Genomic DNA, 27,842 nt, shown 5'->3' with positions numbered 1-27,842 from the left:
TAGTGCTGACAAATTACATAGATTAAGAGCTGTATGCGTGGTAGTTAGATGTCCAATATCAGAAACCTCTCCCTGTGCCTCCTTTTGCTACTAGCCTGTTCTAAGAGGGTTATTCTGAAGACTCAGGGGTATATTTTATTCATTCATTCATTCTGAGAAGTAGGAATACTACTTTACATACTGGTTTATGTGGAATCATTTGAAGGACCTCAGGAATTCCTCCCATACTCACACACAAACAACAAAAAAAAATGCCTTTCCATTCTTGCCCCCATGCCTTCCTGCTTCTGCTACTGCCTGAAATTCCATCATTAACAATTCATTCTGGTTCACAGAATCAAATGATTCAGAAATGGAAAGGACTTAAATGATCAGGATTTATTTATCAATAATTATTAGGTCTGATCATGTCATCCCCACCATTCTCATCCCTTGTATTCAATAAGCTCCAGTGGTTCACTTTCAGTGGCTCCATATTATTTTCAAGACCAAATACAAAGTTCTCTGAACTTCAGATATCTAAAGTTCTCCTTACAAACTGGCCCCTTCTTGTTTTTTCATTCTTAATGTACTTTACTATGCCCCATATATCCAATAAGAGCAGCTAAGTGGTGCAGTAGAGAGAGTGCTGAGCTTAGAGTCAGAAAGACTAATCCGCCTGAGTTCAAATCCAGCCTCAGACACTTATTAGCTGTGCGATCTTAGGCAAGTCACTTAACCCGATTTGCCTCAATTTTCTCATCTGTAAAATGAAATGGCAAATCACTCCAGTATCTCTCCCAAGAAAACCTCAAATGAGGTCACACAAAATACTGGAACAACAACACTCTACATTCCAGTTACACTGGACCACTTGTTCTCTGCACATGACACTCCATGCCTTTGTCCTGACTCTCCCCCATCCCCCTTCAAGTCCTGGAATGTTCTGGTCTCATTCCCTCCTCTTACTTTCTCCGATCTTCTCCTTTCAGACTGATTTGTGCCTTCTTTGTATATATTATGTACATGTCGTGCACATTTCCTCTCAATAGTTAGAACTGAAGCTTTTTGAGGTCAGGGACTGATCTTATTGCCTGTCTTTGTAAACTTGGCTGTTGACACAATGTCTGGGATATAGTAGGCACTTCAATATTTGCTGAATGACTACAGGGCAATCTGAATGGGAATGGGGCTTTATTGTCCTAACTCTACTAAGAGTCTTGATTTTATGATTCCCTGAAAGAAAGAACTGTCCTGGTCCCACATCCAGAGAGTGAATCCTTACAGTGTGTGTGCAGGAGATCATTGTGCTCTTGAATGCCTTCCGGCCAGAGAGCCATGATCACAGAAATCTTGTTGACAACAATCTGGCTGCCAGGATGGACTCCTTGTCTTGTTGTTCCCCCCCCCATTTGTCTTCTGGGTTCTTTATCCTCCCCCTCTCATCTTGGCACTGTTGGGTACACAGCTTTAGTCATCATTTTCCAATCCTGCCAGCAAGAACTATTGGCAGGAGTGGACAGCCAGGTTTCTCAAATGAAAGGAAGCCTGGGGGGCGTGGTGTTCGTGAGGAAGCCTCTCAGAGAGGAGAGTCTATAAATGAAACTGTCTTTGCTGGGAAACGTAGTTATGAAATTAATTGCTTAGTCATGATTGCTAATAAGATATAGTCTCCTTACTTCCAGAGATGCTTCAGACACATTATTTTGCCAAGTATTTGTGAGGGGGAGAGAGACAGAGAGAGAGAAAGAGAGGGAGAGGGAGGGGAAAAAGGAGGAGAGGAAGAGGGAGAGGGAAAGGGAAAGGGAGAAGAAGAAGAAGGAGAAGGAGAAAGAGGGAGAGGGAGAGAAAGAGAGATAGAGGGAGAGACAGAGAGAGAGAGAGGAAGAAGAGAAGAAGAAAAAGAGAAGAAACCCACACAGAGAAAGAGATACACACACACACACACACACACAAAGACACAAAGAGACAGAGAAATCACAATATAAAAAAGAGCTCTTTCCCCATTTTGACTCTCAATTTTTTATATGTCAAAAGACAGTTAAGTTAAATAAAAGACTATTAAATAAAATAGCATAGAGTTAGAGGATCTGAATTAAAATTCCACTTCTGATACTCACTATCCTATGATCTTGAGTACTTAACTTCCAAATGAGGATATTGGACTAAATAGATTCTGAAATTTCTCCGAGTTCTAGGCTATTAATCTCAGTAATCAAGTGGCTTCTGAATCCTCTTTCAGTTCTATATTTCTGTTTCTATGATCCAAAGATACCTCTGGATCTTGACTATAATTCCTGGCTGGGTTAAGTGGACACCTAAATGGCTAAACCAAAATCACACAAGCAGACTTATTTTCCCTCTTCTAGCTCACCATGCCCATAGTTGGATAATGTTCCCTAGAAGAAGTGAAAAATATGAATTGTATTACCTAGTATCATTGAACCATGAGTCAGAAGCAGCTTTTATGTTCATTTAGTGCAATTCTTCCCAACTCTGCTCTACCTAGGGATGGACACAAAGTCAGAGGCAAGAAATTGACCCAATGAAGGACTCCTGATGGGAGTCAGCTGTCAGCTTGGTCTTGGATTCTCAGTACCAAGAACATAAAAAGGGCCCAAGTAAATGCTTGTTGAATTAAGTCTCCCCTCAGAGGTTAACACAGATGCACCAGGGAGACTGGGGACTTTTAATCCCATTCATCTAAAGAGAAGAACCAAAGGAGCCATTCCTCTCTTGCTCTAAGGAATACACAAGGAAGAACCCAAAGAGTCAGGGAGCAGAACTGACTTCTCTGCAGCACCTTTCTACTTCCCACATCCCACAGTTAAGAGTGGCAACTTTCTCCTCTCAGGACATGTGTGGACTTTGGGAGAGGAGTTAGGATCTAAATTGCTTTTGCACCTGCCCATAAGATCACTTGCTGGCTCCCATAGATGAAAAGGGAGTTTTTTGAGGTTATAATTGGTAGAATATACAAAGAAACAATAGCATTGTATTTCATCCAGACATATACAATTTCCTTTGATATTAGTCTATACTTTTATGTATAGTTGTTTGTACATTTTTATTATTTTATGCAAATTAATAGCATGCAATAGAAAAACCAAATAATAAATATTTCTGTGTCTTTAAAAAGCACTTGTTATAATGTCCCTATGTAGCCTACTAACTGGAGGGAGGACCCTGAGACTTCCATTAGTACACTGAATTAGTTAAACGAGCACACTATCTCCCAGAAAGTCAGTTAGAACACGGTGGAAGGATGATGTGACATGGTAGGAAATTCTTGAGAACAGAACTGTCCTCTTTGTCTTTGTCCCCTTGATGTAGCACAATGTCTCAAAATGGGTGAAGAAAGATGGAGGACTAAAGGATGAACAGTTTGTACCTTGTGTTCCATTATTGTAGGACAAACAGTACAGAAATGCAGACTGGTAGATAAGATGAAGCTCCTTACCCACAGTAGGAACTTAGTAAATGTTGGATTGGATTGGGATAAGAAGGGTTAGGAGAAGAGTGGCAGGATAGCAATAATAGGTATGTGGCAGACAAGTTCTGAATGAATTCTATAATGGAGAGGATGCAATTAAATAGCCCTTGTCTCCCTCCCCTTCCTTTTCCCCCACCAATCAGGTATTCACTGCTTTGACAGAAGAAAGAAAGGAGTGTTTTGTTTCCATTACAAGAGATTTTTCTTTATTATGAAATGACCTGGCACATACTTGTTTTAGCTAAAATAGGTACAGAACCATAGGCATGCTGCCACGTGGGGACCCTGGCTTTTGTGTCCTTCAAGCTAAATAACTGCTGATTCGGGATGACAGTTGAGGTACAGAGCAGTGGAGTGGATAAAGGGCTAGACATTAAGTTTTAGTCTCTGGTGCTGGCTCCTGAACCCAGTCTAGATGTAGCTAGATGTTATGATGGGCAGAATACTAGGTTTGGACCAGCTGTGTCACCTTGTCATTTCACTTGTTTGCCTCAGTTTCCTCAACTTTAAAATGGAGTTAACAAGAGCACCTCCCTCTCAGGTTTGTTGTGAGTTATGTGTTTAGCATACAGTAGACTCTTAATAAATGCTTGCTGTATTCTTTCCTAAATAAAGTTTTTGCACCCACGTTTAACTAAGTAGGACATCAGAACTGCACTTTTAAGGACCATAGGGGGAAATTCATCAATCACTTAGAAAGGGGCCCTCTCCCTCCTCACACACCCCTTTGCTCACAACTCCAAGATCTTCATTCAAACATTGAAAGAAGCCGATGTTGCTGCCCCTCCCATGACTCCCAGCTCCAGGTTGGGTAACCCACTCCAGAAATAGCTACTCTAAGCTGCTTCTCAGCTGTGGCCAGGAAATGCAGAGGAGGGAGGCAAGGAGAAAGTTGTTTTCTGCCATTTACTGACGTCCCTGATCCAATTATTGAGACATTAATGACTTGATCCATTGGCTTCAGGCTTGCTCTCTATAAGATAAGAGGGATGTGGTTGTGTTGAGAGACAGGATGAGGTGAAGCAGGATGGGGGGCAGGCAGTCAGAGAAAAAGGCTTCTTGGAGAGAGATTCTCTTACACACCACAAACCCCCAGGCTCCCATGAGCTATTCCTGGGGCACTCAACAGCTCCAGAGCTCATCCTGGCACTAATCTTCCACACCTGAGATGAGAAAGAAAAGTACCCAAGCCTACACTGACAGAATCCTAGAGTGAGAAAGAAAGAGCTGGGACAGTATGACCTTCAATGTCAACCATGAAAAGCTAACTAACCCCTCTTATTCACAGGCAAATAGTAAGCACTTAAAATTCTCTCTCTGTCTCTGTTTCTCTCTGTCTTTCTCTCTCTCTCTCTCCCCCTCCCCTCTCTTCCCCCTCTTTCCCCCCTCTCTCTCCCTCCTTCCCTCCTCCCTCCCTCTCTCTCCCTCTCACTCCTCCCTCCTTCTATCTCTCTCTCCCTCTTTCTCTCTCCCTCTATCTCTCCCTCCCTCCTTCTCCCCTTCTCCCCTCTCTCCCTCCCTCTGTCTCTCCCTGTCTTTTCCCTCCCCCTTCTCCCCTCTCTCTCTCTCTCCCTCTTCCTTCTCCCCTCTCTCCCTCTCTGTCTCTCTCTCCCCCTCCCCTCTCTTCCCCCTCTTTTCCCCCCCTTCTCTCTCTCCCTCCCTTTCTCTCCCTCCTTCTCCCTCCTTCTCCCTCTCTCTCCCTCTTTCTCTCTCCCTCTATCTCTCCCTCCCTCCTTCTCCCCTTCTCCCCTCTCTCCCTCCCTCTGTCTCTCCCTGTCTTTTCCCTCCCCCTTCTCCCCTCTCTCCCTCTCTGTCTCTCTCTCTCCCCCTCCCCTCTCTTCCCCCTCTTTCCCCCCTCCTCTCTCTCTCCCTCCCTCTCTCTCCCTCTCTCCTCCCTCCTTCTATCTCTCTCTCCCTCTTTCTCTCTCCCTCTACCTCTCCCTCCCTCCTTCTCCCCTTCTCCCCTCTCTCCCTCCCTCTGTCTCTCTCTTTCTCCCTCCCTCACTTTCCCTCCTTCCCTCTCCCTCTCCCTCCCCCCCACTCTCTCTCACACACACACATTGTTCCACCCACCACCCACTTCCTCTATCAGTGTCAGACAGATTCTGCCAGCTGACCAAGGAGAGCCCACAAAAATGGTACAGGTAAGAAAGTGGCTAAGGTCAGTGCTTCCCACCCATCTCTCACCAAAGTTACACTGCTATTTTTTCAGATCAAGCTTAATTTTAAAGGAATTGTTGAAAGTCTCAGCAAATGGTTTTATGGGAAAAAAATCAGTCACCCAGAAATAAAGAGCTTTCTCTTTTCTTGGGACTGACTGTGTTATGGCAGAGAGAAAGGGAAACTGTTGGAGGTGGGCACTTGTCAGAATGGCACAGCCAAAAGACTGAGCTCTGAGAGTTGCAGTGGGAAGGTGAAACATGATTGGGGAGGGGGGAAGTGTGGAAGAGAGAAATAGCAGGGAGAACAAGAGGAGGCCAGGCAGGAGGACAGGCAAATGCTTCTGATGACCACACACCTGCCTGACTAAGGAAGGATCTTGCCCAAGTCCTGGTCTGCACCAGAGAGGAGGGAGAATCATTCCAATTCCTGAATCTCCTTCCCAGGCTACCTCTCCACCGCCACTCATCAAGAGAGGGCTATATTTAGGAAAAGCTATTTCCCCACACAGATTAAAATAGGCATTTCTCATTGCTACCAGTGCTTGGATAAGAGAAGAAGGGGAGAGAAAGGGCTTTTAGTTCACAATGTCACTGGTTCCCCCCTCCTTAAAAAATTAAATAATAGTGATTATTATGAAATTCTTTTGCTTAAAAAACCAGAGAGCACAGATGCATACAAAGCTGTAGCCCAGACAACACCTCTGCATGTTCAAACCCATTGCAAGCGGAGTCATTTAAAGGACCTGATTGCCAAACTGAACAGAACTGGTTTTCTCTAACATCAAGCTCTCTGGTTATGGCTGGCAGCTCTCTTTAAGCAGCTCCACTGTTTCCTCAGCCCCTGTGTTACCAAAGACAGGAGATCCCTTGTTGGCGGCATGGAGTTAAACTCTTCCTTCTCCAATCCACTACAGGAGACTCATGTTTTCCAAACATCATTTTGGGGACAGCAAGATGGTACCACAATTAGAGCTCTGGACCTGGAGTTAGGAGGAATGCAGTTCAAATCTGACCTTAGATCCTTAATAGCTGAATGACCTTGAGCAAGCCAATTGCCTCAAAACCAAAAATCTTCATTTTTTAAGAAGCACTCTTCAGCTCAAGAACATATAGGGTGAATGTAAAAGAATTATTTAAACATATGTTTTGAAAAATAAAAAGCTTTAATAAATTAAAAAAAAGAAAAGAAATCACTCCATAATGCCAATCACATCAAATTCTAACTTCTCAACATGGATTTCAAAGTCTCTAAAATCTGACCCCATCCCAATCAATCTATCCATATCTCCCCTTTCCACCCCCCCACAACATGCTCCATTCTAGGATCCATGCCAGGCATTTGTTGCCAATTCTATGTCTTCTTCCAGTCCTCCTTTCCTCCCAGACATCTTTTAGGACTACTCCATCACATAACTGGGGAGCCCCCTTCCCTGAGCTACTACTCTCTTTGCCTTACCATCACTATAAAGTCTCTCTGATCTTGAATTATTCTCTGCCTGGCGTCTGTAGGGGACTTGAATGCCCAACTAGCCTGAGGCCTCCACAAGTCAGCTGGACTCATCAACAGGACAGGAGGCTAATTAAAGGTCCAGGATGCCCATCAGCACCCCATACTTAATCTTGAGTATGAGGAAGTCCAGGAAAAAATGGAAGGGAAGTGAAACAAGCTGGAAGAGAGGGACGCCTTTTATACCAAGTTTTACTTTGGATATTGAAATTACATTTCTGGTAGAAAACTATTTGATTTTGGGGAATTTTGATAGCCAGCCAGTTAATGAAACAGTCTGATGTCATGGAAAGAACATTGCACTCTGAAGTGGGCTTCCCCCACTTGTTCAGGTGTTCAGTTATTTTCAATCATATCTGGAGTTTCAGGACCCCTCTAGAGAGTTTTCTTGGCAAAGATACTAGAGTGGCTTGTCATTTTCTTCCCCAGCCCATGCTATAGGTGAGGAAACTAAGACATCAAGCGACTTGCCCAGGATATCACAGCCAGTCAAGATCTGGAGTCTTCCCCCACTCCAAGCTAGTACCCAGCTATGGCACCAGCTCCTCCACTTACCGTGGCCAATGCTTTGCATGTCTCTGGGCCATGGTCTCCTTCTCTGCTAAAAAGGAAGAAGAGCTCACTTGCGCTTTTACTTCATAGGATATGAGATAATGTCTATAAAGTACTTTGTAATTTAAAGCTATAAATATCAGATATCTTCAGTTGTTCCTTTTAATCAGAAACTGGAAATAGGGAAGTTGCCACTGTCATTCTGATCAAATTATAGGGAGTGGAAGAAGGGAGGGAAACTTAACAACCAGTTAGTTTGGCAGAAAAAGGCTAGCCCTGGGCTTCCGTGAGAGGCAGCTAGGTGACACGTTAGATAGAGTGCTGCCCCTGGCATCAGGAGGTCCTGAATTCAAATCCAGCCTCAGACACTTAACTGAGTCACTTAACTCTGCTTGCCTTAGAGTTATAAGATGAGCTAGACAAGAAAGGGGCAAACCACTCCGACATCTTTGCCAAGAAAACCCTAAATGGGGTTACAAAGAGTCAGACGTGATTGAAAAATGACTGAACAAAAAGCCTTGGCCCAGCCTGAAAAGGTCAATGGACTCCCAGAGGAGAGTGACCTTAGCCTCCTGGAGACAGACAAATTCCTATCACATCCGAGGTTAAGTGGCAGTCCCCCAGAGAGAAGGAGTAAGGGACTCTAGGCGAAGCTGTGCTCGTGCATCAGCAGAAGAGCAAGAAGTCTAATTTGGGATGGCATTTCTGTATACTCATTTCCAAGCTTCGGCAAAAGGAGTTATTTTGAGAGGACACTTCTGAGCAGTCCCTCCCCATTCCACACTCCCTTCCCTACCTGCCCCCCTCAATTCTCTCTTGCTGCCTCCTAGGGCTCTCAGGCAGACGGTTTTATTCTTTACAAACCTTCTTCCACCCTCATTTGTGAAGCTGCTCTTTACCCACTCACCTCCATCAACTATGTCTAGTCACAGTATGGGACAGTGGGAAAACCATAGTAAAATTGTTACTTAGTAATCATAGTAAAATAAAAAGTGATCATAATAAAATCATAAGCAATCAGAATACAATTAATAATAATAGTATAACTATCATTTATACAATATTTACAGACTAACTATAAAGTGATGTATATATAGTATTTCTTTCGATCTTTAATACAACTCTATGAGATAAGTGTTAGTTTCTTCATTTATAAAATGGAGATCATAATAAAGTCGGAAAAAGTTAGGACTTCTCCAAGTTACAGAGTTAGTAAGTGTTTAAAATAAACCTGGATCTTCCTGGGTTCAGCTTGAACCCTGAATTTGCATATACAATTCTACAACTGTACCTTCAATTAACATGTAATTGTATGTGAAGAAGCGGAATGAGACAGGCTTTGGAGTTCAGAAGTCTTACTTCTAATCCCACCTCCAATGGGATAAATGTCAATGCATTGAGAGGGAGAATTTTTTTCACTGGGACGTTTCTCTAGTCTAAAATAATAATATCTATGATTGTACATATATCTGTGTCTATATGTTGTTGTTCGGTTATGTCTGACTCTTTGTAACCCTGAGGATTATAGGATGCCAATACTGATCATGAGGTTTGTTTTTTTTTTTTTTTTTGGCAAAAATACCAGAGTGGTTTGCCATTTCCTTCTCCAGTGGATTACGCGTAGTTAAGTGACTTTCCCAAGATCGCACAGCTAGAAGGGTCTAAGGCCAGATCTGAATTCAAATCTCCCTGACTCCAGTCCCAAGCTCTGTCCACTTAGCTTTATATGTGAATTATAGAACAAAGACCCTTGTAGCTCGTAAAGCTTCATATAATACTGACCTTGGTCCTGGGGATGCCATCCTAGCTAAGAAACAGGAAATTAAAAATTAGCCTTATATCAAAGCTAAAGTCCAATCAGAAAAGGGATCAATGTGGGTAAATACCTTCATTTTTCTGGATCTTGTCACTGGACTTGGGGGCCCTTGACTAAATGGTCTGAAAGGTCTTCTAGTTCTAGGGCTCTGTAATCTCTGACTTTTCTCTTATATGACTCTTGTTCCTGCCAAGAATGAGGCATATGAAAGTCACTTTTGCTTTCTTTGGAAACCTGTTTATAATCAGCATGATTAGTCTGTTCCAAAAAGTGAATAAAAAGTAATATGGGAATATTAGAAAGGATTATGGTCAAGATGCAGGATCCAATCTCAACTCTGCCTTTCCCTCCTTTTGGGATCTTGGGTCAGCACTGCCCTCCAGTAGGCCTCAATGCCCTTCTCAGTAGAGAAGGCTGGACAGGACAGTCTGTGATTTCTTCTTGTTCTAGAACTCAATGACAACTTGCAGGAGGAGGAAGGGTGGTGACATAGGAATCATGCAAATTAGTCCTTCCCAGCATTGGAGGCCCTTCCAAGCCTGAGGGAATCCACCTCTCTAGTCTTTGTCTCACATCATTCCCCTCCAGGCTTGGACCAAACTGGACCATTCTCTGTGCTCTGAAGTCACTCTCCTACCTCCCTGACCTCACTCACACTGTTTCCTGTGTTAGGAACCTCCTTCCTCTTCCAATTTTTACTCATCCTTTAAAGTCCAACTCAAATCCCACTCCCTCCATTCCTTGATCTTTCTGATATGTTAAAAAAAAAAAAAAAAAAAAAGGTTACCTTCAGATTTCACATTTATTTGTTCCCTTCTAGTGCACTGTATGCGTACACTTGTCCCATGGGGTTTTATTGCCTCTAAGATTATATGCTCCAAGGGTACTAACTGTGTTTCAGCTAAACTTCCTATCTCTCTCCAGCACCTTACATAACAGTTTTAAGATGGGAGATCCTTAATTCATGTCTGCTGAATGAATAAACAGAACCAGGAGATCTCTGTCCTATCCTAAGCTCTGTGGGCTGGAATTTGATCTCTAAGGTTACTCCTAACTCTAAACACCTTATGATTCTATGTTTAAAAACAACTCACCTCTGAGACTCCCAAAGGCACCCTCATGCTCTCAAACAGAGCTGAGGGCCATTCCCTTCCAACCCATGGCACCCAGTTTTTCAAGGACTTCCCCTCTGCCTCCTTGTCCCCAAGGCTGCTCGGTTGCCTTTTAATTATGAGTGTCCACAAGATCCTCATCTGCTGGCCAGCCTGGCAGACTTCTTCCACCCCCATCCCTTCTATCCTTTCAAATCTTCTCAGCTAAGCTCACCTCTCCCTCAATTAAATCGAAGCCTCTGGCCAAGTTTCATTCGGGCTTTAGAAGGAACACCTACTTCTTCCGGGGAAAGTGGGCTGTTCTGAAATCCCCTCTCCAAATGGAGAGGTGATGTCACATTAAAGATCTGGAGACTCTGGTTTGTGCAAAAACCTGGAAAAGAAGCAGCTGCTGAACGTCTGTTGGGCTGAGTCTGGATCTTCCTCCTGGTCTCTTTCCCAACCATGGCAACCAGCACCCACCTGGGTACACAAGCACTCTCAGTGAAGACCAGCTGAACCAACAGAGGAGGTTCTGGAACAAGGCCTGGGTAATAGGGGGGCTTTGCACTTCTTATAGAAAAAAATATGCTTTTTCTCATAAAGAGATCAACCCTCGTCACTTCCCCAGACCCACAGCTCTCTCCCTTCACCCTACTTGGCTGTCATTACTTATTTTCTACACAAGCATTTGCTAATTGCATTTGTCCTGGCTTCCTTCCCATTAGAGGATTTTCTTGGTAAAGTAACCAAGGATGGGCTCTCCTTTAACCTTGGTTATACTTCGAATCTGAGGGTTAAGGATCACCTAAAAGGAATTAACTTATTGTCTGTTGTTGCAGGAAGAGAAGGATGGAGATAGGGGAAGAAAAGGAATAAACATTTATTAAGCAACTAGTATGTACTAGGGCCTTTACAAATATTTTATCATTTGATCCTAAAACAAACCTCGGAATAGGTCTATTGTTATCCCCATTTTACAGATGGGGAAACTGAGGCAGACACATTTTTTAAGTGGTTTGTCCAGAGCCACATTGCTAGTGTTTGAGGCTGGATTTGAATTAGGATCTTCCTGACTTCTATTCACTGTATCATCTAGCTGCCTGAAAGGCATAAATCTGGTAAAAGCCTGAATTCTATACCAAACCCACTCTGGGCATCTGCAGACTCCTTTTTCCCTCATTTTATCTTGCATTTTTCTTCCTTGGGTGTTTTGAAACTACTTGAGGATTGAAGACAGTAATATAAACTCCCTGAGAAGGAAAGCCATGTGATACATAATGTTCCAGAGATCCAGAGCCAGAAGACCTGGGGTCAAGTCCGGTTTCTCCTTATTAGCTATAAGATTTGGGCAGGATATCTTCTTTGTTCAGTGGGTGATCCTTCTTCATAAAGTAAAGGGGCTTGGATTAGATCCATCAGGAAGTACCTTTCATTTGAAGTTAATTTATTTTAGCAATACTCACAATATAGCACTTTAAGGTCTGCAAAGCACAGCAGAAATGAATTTATAGAGCACTGAAGAACTAGGACCCATGACAAATGAGATAGAGGAGGAAACTTTTTTCTGATCCTCAGAACCTCTCCAAAATTAGAATTATACATAAGAGGTAAAGCAATTTTACCTATCCACATAATCTGAGATGCCAAGAACAACAATGAGGTAAAAACCTAAACACCTAAGAAGAGAGAAGGCTAATCCTTTTCCTTGTGAGGGATTAACATGCTCACTCTGTACCTCTCCTCCACCACCCACAAGCTGGTTCCTGAGCTTGCCACAAAATTTAACTCTGCCCCAACCTCTTCCCCTTCTATGCTGTGTGCTGGAAAACCAAAGGGCAGAAGCTTACTCTGGTTAGGATGGAAATGTAGAAGTGATCTGAGCTCCAACAGAGTCTAAGGCACAGAGGGAACTAGGAAGGATGTCAGCATGCGTTGACGCCACTAAACCTGATAAGAAGGGTCCAGTCAGGGTGTATGTACCCTCTCAATCACCTGGAGCAGAAACCAAGGCCACTGAAATGTGAATTCCCCAGCAAGGGAGGAAGCTGAAACAGCTTTGGAGTCCAGTCACCAAGTAAAGAAGCCACCATCAATGAAGTTAGAAAGTCAGCACTAGGGGAATATAAAGAAAAAAGACCAAAATTACCAAAGATCTCAGGAGGAAGAAAACTCAGTTAAAGACCTTGGAACATAAGCATAAAATGTTTCCTGATAGGAAGACTTTAATAACAGAAGGGAATATGGCCTGCAGAACAGCTAAATGAACCCAAACATACACAAACAAATATTGTAAGATAAAGGAAAATGAATTAGCATCTGATGAGGCAGAGGAACTCGTGGATTCACAAGCATGGAACTGCAGCAGGAAGTTAGTGAATGTTTTAAAAAGAGAAACAAGAATTGGAAAAAGCAGAATTTATGGCTTTCACAACAGAAATAATTGGGAGAACAGAAAAACTTGAATCCTCGATGGCAAGCATCATCAAAGAATCACAAGAGAAAACAAACGATTGATCATTCAGATACACTGAAGTGAAAAACGACCTGGAAGTAGATGAGCAAAAAGCAATGTTAAACAAAAACACGATCACCATGCAAGCGGAAGATATTGATTTTACACACAGGATATGTAAAGACAACTTAAGGATAATGCATCTCCCAGAATAGGACAAACCAAAAAACCTTAATACAACATAATAAAAGGAATAATATATATTAAAAAAACTGCCCAGACTTTCTGATCATAGAATACAAAATGTCAATGTAAAAAATCCAAAGTCGTGTCCATGAAACAACTCTATGCTGTCAGTCAGTGAGTTAATAAGTATTTACTAAGTACCTATGTACTGTGCTAAATAAATAAACCCTGGAGGTAAAAAAGAAGTAAAATCCTTGTCCACAAGGAGCTTATAATCTAATGCTACAAATTTAACAACAGAACAACACAAAACCTTGCCTTAATCCTAAGAGATTCTCAGGATAAGGAAATGTCGATTGACAAGCATTTGTTAAGGCACTTACTGTGTGCCAGGCCTTGAACTAAGTGCTGGAGATACAAATACAAGCAGAAAGAAATACTGTCTCTGTCCCCAAAGTGTTTATACTCTAATGGGAGAAGAAGTACATAAAAGGAGGCTGAAAAGTGGGCAGAGCAAAGCTGAAGGAATTGGTAGAGAAAGTCTACATTTTTACCCTAGAGAAGATTGAGATGTCTAACCTTGGCACCCTTCTTAAATGGATATTTCTTTTTTTTTTTTTTTTTTTTTTTTTTAATTTTTTTTATTATATATATATATATATATTTTATAATATTATCCCTTGTATTCATTTTTCCAAATTACCCCCCCTCCCTTATTCCCTCCCCCCGACGACAGGCAATACCATACATTTTACATGTGTTACAATATAGTCTAAGTACAATACATGTGTGTGAATATCATTTTCTTGTTGCACAATAAACATTAGAATCCGAAGGTACATGCAACCTGGGCAGACAGATATTAGTGCTAACAATTTACATTCCCCTCCCAGTGTTTCTTCTCTGGGTGTATCTACCTCTGTCCATCATTGATCAACTGGAAGTGAGTTGGATCTTCTTTATGTTGAAGATTTCCACTTCCGTCAGAATACATCCTCATACAGTATCGTTGTTGAAGTATACAGTGATCTTCTGGTTCTGCTCATTTCACTCAGCATCAGTTGATTTAAGTCTCTCCAACCCTCTCTGTATTCCTCCTGCTGGTCATTTCTTACTGAGCAATAATATTCCATAACTTTCATATACCACAATTTGCCCAACCATTCTCCAACTGATGGACATCCATTCATCTTCCAGTTTCTAGCTACAACAAAAAGAGCTGCAACAAACATTTTGGCACATATATGTCTCTTTCCGCTCTTTAGTATTTCTTTGGGATATAATCCCAGTAGTAGCGCTGCTGGGTCAAAGGGTATGCACAGTTTGATAACTTTTTGGGCATAATTCCAGATTGCTCTCCAGAATGGCTGGATTCTTTCACAACTCCACCAGCAATGTATTAGTGTCCCAATTTCCCCACATCCCCTCCAACATTTGTCATTATTTGTTCCTGTCATCTTAGCCAATCTGACAGGTGTGTAGTGGTATCTCAGAGTGGTCTTAATTTGCATTTCTCTGATCAGTAGTGATTTGGAACACTCTTTCATGTGAGTGGATATAGTTTCAATTTCTTCCTCTGAGAATTGTCTGTTCATATCCTTTGACCATTTATCAATTGGAGAATGGTTCGGTTTCTTATAAATTATGGTCAGTTCTCTATATATTTTGGAAATGAGACCTTTGTCAGAACCTTTGTTTTTAAAAATATTTTCCCAATTTGTTACTTCCCTTCTAATCTTGTTTGCATTAGTATTATTTGTACAGAAACTTTTTAGTTTGATGTAATCAAAATCTTCTATTTTGTGATCAATAATGATCTCTAGTTCTCTTCTGGTCATAAATTCCTTCCTCCTCCACAAGTCTGAGAGGTAGATTATCCTCTGTTCCTCTAATCTATTTATTATCTCCCTCTTTATGCCTAAATCATGGACCCATTAAATGGATATTTCTGGGAATAGTTATCCAATCACAAGGAGAGGTCACAGGGCAGAGCGTACTTACAATGTATGAATTCCAGAGATGAAGTGACCTTCCAGAGTGAAAGGGTTTCTGATCATAGAAAAAGTCTGAAATTCAGCCTGAAGAGGAATGAGACATGGCTGGCTTAAATGCGTGGAGGTTTTTGGAAATGGCTTCTAAGAAATGACTTAAAAATCACTTCAGGATAAGTATATTAATGGAACTGAGCTAAATCAAAAACCCTAACAACATGAAAAGGAGGGCAGCTATGTCCTCACCAATGTGTGGAATCAAAGGATTCCCAAATAGAATCCCCAAATAGGCACTGAAGTCTAATGGTCTATGAAAGAAGAGAGGTGGGTGGTTACCGGAAAAGAAAGATCCCACTGTGCTAGAAAGGGTTACAAGATTCTGAAAGTGCTCGAAAAAGCGATCTCAGTACTGCAACATCCAAAAGCCACAAGCCTGTAACCACTTTACCTTCTTCCTTGAGAAAAGTTTCCCAAACTATGTTATTGAGGAACTTCTTTCATCAGGGAACCCATCTCTAGTTTTACAAGGTGAGTCAATGGCAAACGGAAGTTAGTTCATTTTATAGCCCAATCCGTAACTACCCAAAGCACAGTATTACTATTTTGCTCACAGGGTTATTACTAATTGCCTCCTATCTCCATCCCCATTTCTGGACATCCCAACTGAACACATCCAGATTCAGGTTTATTCATTCTTTTTCCATCTTCATGTTTTCTATCAACCATTTATCCTGGTCGCTTAGGTAAGTTGAAAATCTAAGTATTATCTTTGATTTTTCCATTTGCTTCATTTCTCCTGCCCGTCTCATGCAACTAATTGTTTGCCAAGTGCTACTGATCTGATTTCCTCAAGAAACAAAATTCTATTCCCTTCCTTTCAGGTCTGACTACCATCACCCTAGTCCAGTTAGACCCACCTTAATCACCTACTTAGACTACTAACCCTCTCAACAGACCTTCCTACCCCAAACTTTCTTCCTTGCCAAACCATTTACTGACAGCCAAACTTCCTTATATAGAGATCAAGGCCCATCACTCCTGTGTATTTTGAATCCCAACTACCTTCTGAATAATATTCAAAAGCCTCCCCAGTGAATGTACTTCTTGGTCCACCTAAACTGCCGTCTTTGTCCACCTCTCAAAGTTACACCTTTGCTATGATGTTTCCTGTGCCTGAGATAAGCTTTTACCTTTTCAACATATGGTATTTTTGCCCATACTTTAAAAATCCAACTCAAATACCAATTCCCCAAAGAAGCTCTTCCCTGATCTCTCTCCCCATCCCACACCCATTTTCCCCTTTGTTTTCATTCTCTGATATCTTTGTCACTTACTATTTCTTTATGTTTTGGACTAGATTGTAAGCTCCAAGAAAACAAGAATCGTTCCTTTTCTAAATTTTATAACCCTTCCCACTCCCACATCACATTAAACAGTTTTCTGGACATGCTAGGTCCTGAACTAATTTGGGGTCAGATTTTTCCTCTACCTTTTATCCAAGGAACAGCAGGAGCAAGAGGGAGTATGGACACTCATCTAGAAACTAAGAATGGTCCTAATGCTAATGGTACAGGAATACTAATATTGACCAGCATTCCAAGGCCTTGAAGCCACTGTTTTCTTTTGAATCATCCCTACCCATTAAACCGGATGCTGCTGATCCTTCTCCCAGAGCCAGTCAGAGCTCTGATGAGTATGTTAAATATTATGATGGTATCAAATCTAGCTTTTCAGCCACATGCTCAAATTATAGGCTCAATCCTGCCCTGTTATCCATTTCTACACTCATTTTTCTTAGTTTCCATCCTAGTTCAGAGGTAGATAATTGAAGCAAATATGGATTAGCTGGGCTCATTCCAGGCCAAATCTCATTTCATTAAGTTTTGACCATGTCCCCAGTCTCTCTGAATCTATTTGTCTCTCCTCCTTAATAACATCAGCCATGGATTTGTAAATGCCAAGTGTCAGTCAATTCCCAATTTTCCAACATTGGCTTATATATGTTACATATTATTTAAAAGTGACAAGTTTAGAAGTCCAGGTTAGATTTCCCTGACATAAGAGAGATTTAAGGTTAAGTTTCTTCCCTTGCTTGTCACAGGTTTCAAAGCTGGGAAAGCTCATTGGAAATTATCCTAGTTCAATCCCTGCAGTTTTAATAATTGCTAGCATGTGTGTGTGTGTGTGTGTGTGTGTGTGTGTGTGTGTGTGTGTATTGCTTTAAGGTTTGCAAATCCCTTGGAAAATATTAAATCATTTTATCCTCACAACAACCTGAGAATGTGGGTACTAGTATTATGCTCATTCTATAGATGAGGAAACAGAGGCAGAATAAGGTTAAGTCACTTGCCCAGAATCATACAACTAGTAAATGACAGAGGCTGATTTTGAACTTAAATATTCCTATGCCCAGATTCTGTGCTACATATCTACCTCCATATTATTTTATAATAAGGAAACATATAGGCCAGAGAAAATTGCTTTGCATAAGTCACATAAGTCATAAATAGCTCTTCTTACTTCAAATCTAGTGCTTTTCTCTACTACAGAAATTCTAGGCTCCTTCTCCCATTACTAATTAGTGGCAAGTCTAGGAATGTAGGATAATTATATAAATGTTTAAAAAAGGGAAATAAGAAAACAAATCAACCTTAAAAGAGGAAGACAGACAAGATATCAGAGTGACTAATCTACTACTTCTCCATTTGGCCAATAACTTTCTCTTACTGTTCGATTATATTTCACCTCCTGCTTTTCAGAAGCTCTTTCTCTCTTTTGTCTTGGTCTAGTAAACAGGCCAAACTGGAAAGTCAATAGCCCATCTCAAGATGGGAAAAACAAAATGTCAGAATCAGAAAGGGGCTTAGAGATTTTCTAATTCAACCATTTCATTTTACAAAATGAGAAACTGAGACCCAGAGAGAAAAGGGGGCATTCTTACGTCACAAACCAGTTAAAGGGAAAGAGATCTGGCAGATTTTAATGCAGCTATTGTGCTGTATTCTTCACATGGTGATAGATTCCAATACTCAAGCTCTAAAGAATCCCATTCTTGCTCAGAACCAAAGGTCTCAGACCCAAAGACAGTAAAGAATGGCCAAGTGACTTAAGAATAGGAACCCAACAAACACAAGAGGAGCAATTTCTGCCTCTCCTTGACTACCCTCTCCTCCCCAATCACAGGATGAGATCATTGCTTTTGCCTGCTTGCCAGGAAGCTCTGCAGGGAAATATTCTCTGCTGGTATTACCAGCTCTGCAGATGGCTCACACACAAGCAGGAGGGAGTGTCAGAGAAAGCCTGAAGTCAGCCTATAGGCATGAAATGTTATCTGTCTGCAATAGACTTTCTAAAACTTCTCTGTGTCACTCTGAAAGGGGTGGGGGGAGTGAGGCTCTAAAAAAGATCTTTATATAAAACTCTATTTGCAGAAAAAAGCAACACACACATATACTCGTGAATTTTCAAGTTTTGCTAAAAATATTCAAAGTTTGCTTAAATTGTGATCCCCACAATCTGGATAAATCTCCACTACTCATTCTGCTGAAAACAAAGGCAAGACCCCATATGCTTCCCCTGGTAATGACCCTTCTTGGAAAGGACAGGAAAGGTCTTGATCATATCTGAGTAGATTAAAATGAAGAAAAGGAAAGCGTGAGAAGAAAAAGGGGGAAGGAGCAAGGTAAGGAGGGAAATGAGTAAAGAGGTATCAGGAAGGGAAAAAGGAAAAGAAAGGAAGATAAAATGGGAAAGGGAGAACAATAGGAAGAGAGAAAAAAGGAAGAAATAAAGGTGAAGGGAAGGAGGAAGCAAAAGATGGAGGGAAATAGTAGGGTCGGAGGATAAAGAATACTGCAGAGGGGTCTACTCTAAAGAGAGACTGTTTCTCCATGTTCTGGTGAAGGCTTCTTTAGTCTCCCACAGAGAACTTCACCTCAGGTTGTTAACTCACGGCATTGAAGGAACTGCTCTGACTTTGGCATGAGGTTAGCTGTTTGTGGTTGGAAAGGCTGGGCCTGGAAATGATTCCCCAGCATTTCTTCCCTCTTTTCCTTCTTTCCATTTTCTCTCCCTTTTTGATTCTTCTCTGCCTTCCTTCCTTGTCCTCTTTCCTTCCTCTAAAAGTCAAAGGTTTTTAACACTTTTTTGTGTCCTGAAGCGTATAGACTCCTCCAAATCATGTTTTTAAATGTATACAATAAAATAAGATTACAAAGGAAGCCAATTATACTGAAATGTTGTAATCAAAATATTTACAAACCCCCCCAAAATTCATAGACCCTACTTTAAGCTCTGTTCTCTGGGGAATTTCCACTGAAATGAGATTAGGAGTTGGCAACTGAAATCAGAAAAGACTTCATGCAGAGAAATCTGAGAGATCTGGGATATGTTTAAATGTATAAACCCCTTGTTTCCTAGGGAATTTTCCCCTTCTTATATTCCCATGTTTACTCACCCATTCATTCAATAAGCATTTGTTAAATACATACTGTGGACAGAGCCCTTTGATTTTTTTTTTAAAGATACAAAGTTTAGTTAAAATATGGACCCTGTCCTCATGGAACTAGGAGGCAGAAGGAAGAGACTGAGGCAAGACAAAAACAGAGAGTTATAATAAATAATCCAACCCTTGATTGCTCCCTTTGCCTGTCTCGTCCATTCATACTGGAATTATTTAATCAACCTGATCCACTACAATTTTGTCATTGGACTTCAAATGCACCCTCAGTAAAGCATCATTTTATTATTCTCTTAATTGATTCTCTTTTCCACTTTGCAGAGAGAGGCTACTGTTAACTTCTTCTCTGCTAAACCTTCTCACTTCAACAAACATCATCTTCTCAACTGAGGATCCCACCTCATACTTAGCTGAGAAAACAGTGGTCATTTACCATGAACTCCCTCTTAGTCCCTTCTTTATCTCACAAAACCCTCTAATAGCAGACGTTCTCTCAGTCTCCAGACTCTGGCTCTTGTTACTAAGGCTAATCTCTCAGCTTCGATCCCATCCCCTCTTGTTTTCTCCAGCAGAATGTGTCCCTCAATCTTATCTTTTCTTTATAATGTTCCATCTATCTCTGTCTACTGCATCCTTCCTTGTTATCTTCAAACGTGCCTGGGTCTCCTTATCCTACAAAACAAAACTAAACAAAAACTGTTCACTAGGCTTTACTATCCCCTAAAGTTGTCTTTTTATTTCCTTTATACAACCACAATCCTAGCAAAAGGACCTCTCTGACCATCTGATATTCTTGATCTTTCTAAATGTTGCTATTTCCTAAATATTTTTCCTATGAATTTTTGTTATACTAATCTCTCTTAGTTTTCCCTCTTTTTGAAAACTCATTCTCTTTTGCTCCTTATAATAGAAGAATATGATAAATATGGTGAACTGGCAGATGGCGCAGAGAGATCAAGAAGGAGGAGCACTGAGGAATGACCATTGGGAAAAATCATTAAACTTATTCATTTTGGAGAAAGGACAATTTCAGTAGAATAATGAGGTTGTAAGCCTTGCAAAGGGTTGAGTTGTGAGTGAATGGAGAATAATGAGCTTTTTCTAGGAGTTTGGTTGAATTCAAATGGAGTCACAAAAAGTTAGACATAACTGAAATGACAAAACAAAGTACTCTATTATATCTTCCACCCTCTGATTTTCTCTTTTATATACACTCACTGAAGACCTTATCAGCTTCCATAGATTTATCATCTCTTTGCTGATGATTCCTAGATCTATAAAATCAGTCCTACTTTATCCTGAGCTATATATCGTCTCATAGTACCATTAGATGTTTCAAACTGGATAGCTCATAGATATCTCAAAGTCAACATGCTCCCAAAAGAACTCATATTTTCCTCACAATCTACCTCTTCCAAACTTCCATGGCTTTCTCTGTACCACCATCCACCCAAATTTGTAACTTCCCTCTTCCTTTAGATCCAATGGGTTGTCAAATGTTAGTTTCTATCTCTACAATAGCTCATATTTATCAATTTCTTACTATTCCCACAGCTACCCTATCAGTGTGAGCACTCATCGCTTCTTGCCTAAGTTATCTTAGAAACTTCTAACTGGTCTCCCTGCCCCGCCAAATCTCCCCCCTCTAAATCATCATTCACAAAGTAAAAGTCAAAGTGATTTTTTAAGTACAAATCTGACTGTGTCATTTCCCCTATTTCCATCCTGATTAACTATATATTCCTTTATTAAGGCTTTCTGGAGGAGATGGCATTTAAGTTGAGTATAAGCCAATTCAGCAGGTGAAGCAGGGAAATGAGAACACTCAAAGCACACAAATGGGAAAATTTAGTACATTTTCAAGAGACAGAAAGTGGTTCAAATTTGTCAGCGTATAGAGTATATGTAAAGATTAGCGCAATAGAAAGAAGGAGAAGTGACACTTAATTATAAAAGGCTTCAAATTCCAAGAAAGAAGTCTAAACTTAACATTGAAGGAAACAGGGAACTATTGGTAATTTTTTGCAGAGAAATGATATGTCCAAATATCGTCATAAGGATGATTAATCTGGCAGTGGTGTGAATGATGATGGCACAGGCAGCGGAGAGAGCAGAATATGAAAAGCCTATTGAAATATTAGAGGTGGTTAGTTATGAGGGTGGTGTCAATGGAAACAGAGAAGAGGGGACCAGTTTGAGAACTAAAATATAAATAGAATGAACAAGATTGCAGTTAAAATGTGCTATTTTCTGCTTTTATTCTGATTTCTCCTCTCTATAAATCTCTCATGCCTAATGTCTCCTCAGCATCACAATTGTGGGTGTATGAGTTTGCATACATGTGCATGCATGCCTTCAAGTGTGTTTGTGTATATGTGTATGTGTGTGCTCTGTGTGCATAGGTTGATACGGTTTCTCACCTCAAGAAATTCAGTCTAATGAAGGAGATATACATACATATGTATATTTATATATTTATTCATATATACATACATATAAATAATTGTATATATTTACATATGTATGTTTGTGTATGCCCCCTCCTAGGCTGGGAATTCCTCAAACTCAGGAGCTGTATTGATTCAGATATCCTGCATATTATAAGTGCTTAATAAGAAGTGGTTGAGCTGAAAAGAACTCATCCCCAAAAGAGATGGCACAGTTTGGAAACAGAAATGGGGTTTAGGCTCTTTCAAAAGGATTAAGGGGGGAAATGGAAGATAATTTCCCTAATTAGTTACTGGGAACCTGGGGTTCTTTGGAATCAGTTCCTACTCCCCTGTGGCAAGAACAGGGAGCAAGATCTCCAGCAAAGGCATCAGATTGAGGAATCAGACAAGGAAGGGCCCCTGGAACAACTCACGAAGGCCTTGCTGATGGTCTGATGGAGTCTACTGTGTGGACAGCTTTCTGGCATAGTTCAAGCCTCCTGTTTGAGCAGACAGTCGGCAGCTCTCCCAGGGAGGCTAGCTTTCTGGCAAGGCCACTTCAGCAGCTCATTAGCAGCTGGGGGAATCCCCAGGCAGATTTCCTCAGAAAAGGCTTCAAGCAGTGTCCTCTACCTCTCTCCTGCTGGAGCTGGGCCAGTAAAGAGATGCTTCAGACCAAGCTGCTCTTCACACACAGAGGAAGGACAGGCAGGTGAAGTCTTGAGGATGAGAAAGAGGGTCCTATCATCTGAGCACACATCTACTCTGTCTCACTCCTCCACAGGGCAGTAAAGAGAAAGAGAAAGGAAGGATGCTTCTGATTCTAATAATCTAATAATTATATCAAATTGTAACATTCAATTCAATAAAACTGATTAAGTACACACTAGGCAAAGTGGAAAGAAAGAATTTTAGAGCTGAAAAGGACTTTTCAGAGAAATGAGTTCATTATTTCATAGATAAAGAAACTAGGAAGAAGTCAAAGGAAATTTTAGCTTATTAGGAACGGAGCTTCAGAGAGGCAAAGAGACCCTTGCAGTATCACACACCAAATTCTCTTTTTCTCTGTCTGGGAAGGAAAAGGGGGGCAAAGAAGAGGGCAGATATGAAGCAACAACCCAGATCTTCTGATGCTCTACTCCAGTCCCCCAGGCTGTCAGATACTTAAGAGGGAAAGTGAAAGGGGGAACAGCCCCCCAAATAGAACCACCAGCCTGTTTGATGGAGCCCTTCTTGCCCAACATGACATAGAACTCAACCCAGAAGATGGATATAGCAGGATATAGCCAGGTATGCTCCTCCTCAGCTTGGGCCTGCTTGAATGGGAATGTCCAGGAATGCCAGCCCCCTGATTAATGGTGAGGGCCAATCCTCAAATGCCTTAAGGACATTTAGTCCCTAAAGTAAGAGGGGCAGAGCTCAGGATCTGGAGTCTAAATTCATCTCTGGAAGAATCATTTAACCTCTGTTTTGCCTCAATTTCTTCATCTGTAAAGTAGAAATAATACTAGCACCTAACTTCCAGAGTGTGTGAGGATCACATAAGATAATATTAGTAAAGCATCTAGCACAGTACCTAACATATAGTATCATATAATATAAATGTTAGCTATTTTTATTATTACTATTATTATTAAGATTATTTGTGGATTGAGCACTAGGTTTGGAGTCAGAAGGAGCTGAATTCAAATCCAGCCTCCGATACTTATTAGTTGTATGACCTTAGCCAAGTCATCTTGCATTTAGCAAAGTATCTATCCTATCGTTATATAAATGTTAGTTCTTCTTTTCTTCTCCTTTTTCGTCTTCTTTTTTTCCTTCTCCTCCTCCTTTTTTTCCTCCTTCTCCTCTCCCCATTCTCCTCTTTCTTTCCTTCTCCTTTTTCATCTTCTCCTTCTCTTCCTCTTTTCCTCCTCCTCCTCCTCTTTTTTCTCTTCCTTTTTCTTTGTCCTTCTTGAAGTGTATCTTGACATCAAGGAGGTTATCCATGACATGCAAGTGAATTGGATTTAAGTGAGGGAGGGCAGTGAAAGATTACCTGCCTCACTTTCCCTTCCAGAATCACCTGGATCCAGTGGCAAGATATAGATTAGGATGCATGGAAATAGCCCTGGATAAAATGGGAGACCTTGATCTTTTTAAGCCCAGTTCTTTAACAGGTCTCAGTTTGACTAAGACAAAACCTATATTTATTAAGATTATTTGTGGCTAAAGCACCAGGCATAGAGTCAAGAGAACCTGAATTCAAATCTAGCCTCTGATACTTGCCCATGTGTGACCCCAGGTAAGTCAACTTCATTTCTATTTTGCCTCAGTTTCCTCATTTGTAAAATGGCAATAATGACAGCACTTAATTTTGACAGTTTTTGTGAGGATCACATGAGATAATAAATTGTAAAAGTGCTTATTACAGTGGCTGGTACATAGTAGGCACTGCATAAATAACAGCCATTATAATTATTAAGGAGAAGAAAGGGGAGAAGCCTTGATGAGGAGAAAAGTGAAGAGAGGCAGATCTTGATATCAAAGGAAGACTCTGCCTCAGGAATTCATACCTGCAATAATAATTTTGTGCAAGTAATTTCTGGGCTCTCTGGGCTTCAGTTTGCTCATCTTTAAAAATAGATTAAATCACCTCTAAGTTACTACCTTCTAGCTCTAAAACCTAACCACCCCTTCTCACAATAAAACTCACCCTATTAGTGGACTAAAAAGAAAAAAAAGATTTAAAAAAAGGAAAAGAACCCATGTGTACCAAATTATTTATAGCAGTTCTTTTTGTGGTGGCAAAAAAATTGGAAATTAAGGAGATGTCCATCAATTGGAGAATGGCTGAACAAATTGTGGTATATAAATGTAATGGAATACTGCTGTAGTGTAAGAAATGATGACCACGCTGATTTCAGAAAAACCTGGAATGATTTTCATGAACTGATGCCGAGTGAAGTGAACCGAATCAGGAAAACATAGTATGCAATAATAGCAACATTGTACAACAATCAACTAAGATACTTTGCTCTTCTCAGCAATACAATGATCCAAGACAATTCCAAGGGGCTCTACATATCCAGAGAAAGAACCATGAAGCCTGAAGAGATCGGAGCATACTAATTTCTTTCTTTTTTTGTGGGCTTTTCCCTTTTGTTCTGTTTCTTCTTTCACAACATGACTAATGTGGAAATATGTTTGCATGATTGCACTTGTATAACCAATATTATTAGATTGTTTGTCGTCTTGAAGAGAGATGAGGAGAGGGAGAGAGAAAAAAATTTGAAACTCAAAATCTTATAAAAAAATGAATGTTGAAAATTGTCTTTACAAGTAATTAGAAAAATAAAATACTATTTACTCAAAAATATATTTTTAAAAAGGGGAAAAAATGGGGGGGGGATATTTCAAGCCAGTCCCTTCACCCTCCTTGCCAGAGTTTCCTGTAAAAGGCAGGCAGGGTGGGGCTGGTTGGATTATTAGTAAGATCTGAGTGTTGCCCCACAGGGCAATCCTCTTACCCCATCCCACCCTCGCTCCCCTCCCTCTTCTTCATTTTCTTAAGTCAAGCTTCTATTCTAACACTGGGGTGGGCAAACATCTTTCTCTGAGTATGTGTGAGGGTAGACAAGCCAAACTTGAATAAGATACAGTGTTTCCATTTCACCACAGCTGGTGATGAGGAAGTTCTCCCTGTACAATTTGTAGACTCTTCACCCAGAGCTGCTGCTACTCTGTGTCCCCTCAACAGGCTTCAATATCCATTCCTCCCCACCCTTCCATCCCAGAAAGAGCCTGCATATGGCCAGAACCACCTCTCAACAATTCTTTTAATGACCATATAGGTGGGCAGCACCTCAGAGGAGATAGGGGAAAGAATTATGTCCTGGGCCAGATTTACCTTCCTTATTTTCAGAAAGAAGGGCCAGCTATACCCCATGAGCTCTGGCAGAGCTAACTTGTGACCCATTCACAGCAAGTTCAGAGCAACCCTGGCCAAGATAATGAAAAGGATCAGGAGATCTTACAACTAAGCTTCTTAAACTGTACAACTAAATATGGGAGTCATGAAATTATGATTTATTATAAGTAAATATTTGATCTGTATACCTCTTTGATATGTCTCTATAACTGGAATTGTATTAAAAATTTCTCAGACAAAAAGGAGTCATGAGCAGAAAAAGTTTAAGAAGCCCTGGCCTAAAACTACTAATACCCCCCTCTCTTCCCCCCCCCCCAGCCCAGAGCTTCCAGTTTCTCTCTCTTCTTAGGCCTTTAATTCATAATATGGTGACCAAAGAGAGCCTGACTAGGATAGATGAGAAGTCTTAAGGGATATATGACCCCAATATGCCATCCTTCACCTTCCGGTATCAGGTTCCTAGACTTACCACCAGAAGGTGGTAAGGACTCCTAGGAAAAGAGATTTAGAACTCAAACATCCCTAGAAATATGTCCAACCTCATTTTATAAATAAGCGGTTCTAATGACTTCTGCCTGTATGATCCTGAGCAAGTCATTTCATCTCTGGGCCTGGTTCCTTGCCTAGAAAATAAGGTGGTGAGACTCGATGACCTCTAAGGTCCTTTTCAGCTTTAAATCTAGATTCCATCAAACTGAAGACCAGACAAGGAAAGCTATTTGAACTGATAAGCAGAAGAACAAGGATTCAAATCCAGAACCAAGTTGTCAAATCCAGTGTTCTTTCCCTCTGTTCCTGCTGCACTCCAACTTTGTGCAAACCACTTTGGGAAGGTAAGACTTTAAAAGACTTTAAAACACACACACACACACACACACACACACACACACACACACACTGCTCACAGTCTGGTGGGGGAAGGGAAGCAAAAGAAGAGAAAGAAGGTCACTGACACAGATAGCTATAGTACATGCTAAGTGTATTCAAGAAATATCAACAAAATGCAATCTTGGGGATGGGATGGGGTGATAGACCTTTACTTACCAAGCTTACAGAGGTTTGCATAAGAAGATCCATTCTGGCAATAGAGGATGTGATAGAAGAATGGTGAAGAGAGAAAAAGGTGAAGAACATCAGTTAGGAGATTGTGTTAAAGCCCAGACAATGGTAATGCAGTCCTACACCAGGGTAGTAGCTGTGGGAACATAAGGTGATGGAAATGAAAAATATGGAAATGGGCTTCTCAGTGGAATATGATTCCCTGCAATGAGGCTGAGGGGTAGGCTCTCTTTCACCCTCAGCCTCTTGAAGCCAACAGCCTATATCTGTGAGAGGGATGATCAAGTGAACCTGAAAAGAGTCACACCTAACTGACCCAAATGGGGATCACATTCATGACCTCCATTTCATCAGAGAGAGGGTGTGGTATAGTGAAAAATTAAATAGAGTAATAAGACCTGGATTGCAGTCCTGGACATCCCACTTAATAGCCATATAACTTTGCACAACAATAAGAACTACTCATATTTGTATGGTACTTTACGAAACTTTCTTTACAATAACCCACGGGCAAGTAATTTGACCTTTCTGGGCTTCAATTGTTTTCTTCTATAAAATAAAGCAAGACAGATAGACCTTGTTCATAATAATTATTTATTAAATGCTGCATGACTGCCTAAGTTCTCTGCTAGTTCTAAATTCTATGATCAGAGACTTCAAGATATGATTGTTGAATGATGGAGACAGACTATCCAAGATATGATTGTTGAATGATGGAGACAGACTATCCAGCTCCTATACATCTATTGTGGC

The 27,842-nt window shown here is 40.8% G+C and overlaps 1 protein-coding gene across 3 annotated transcripts in view; it reads right to left on the bottom strand.

Moving 5' to 3' along the window:
• Positions 1-27,842, bottom strand: part of MAPKAPK3 (MAPK activated protein kinase 3) — a 90,432-nt gene that overhangs the window by 32,054 nt on the left and 30,536 nt on the right. Inside the window, exon 1 of one of the 3 annotated variants that reach the window (XM_074283355.1) lies at positions 6,485-6,529. The exons of the other annotated variants lie outside the window; for them this stretch is intronic. Coding sequence (XP_074139456.1) covers positions 6,485-6,514 — 30 coding nt within the window. The 5' untranslated portion in view covers positions 6,515-6,529. Of the gene's footprint in view, positions 1-6,484; positions 6,530-27,842 lie in introns of those variants that run through there. 3 annotated transcript variants of the gene reach the window in all.

This window comes from Sminthopsis crassicaudata, chromosome 1 (assembly GCF_048593235.1).
Source record: "Sminthopsis crassicaudata isolate SCR6 chromosome 1, ASM4859323v1, whole genome shotgun sequence".
In the NCBI taxonomy this organism is placed as follows: domain Eukaryota; kingdom Metazoa; phylum Chordata; class Mammalia; order Dasyuromorphia; family Dasyuridae; genus Sminthopsis; species Sminthopsis crassicaudata.
This window is presented reverse-complemented; position numbering and strand designations above follow the sequence as displayed.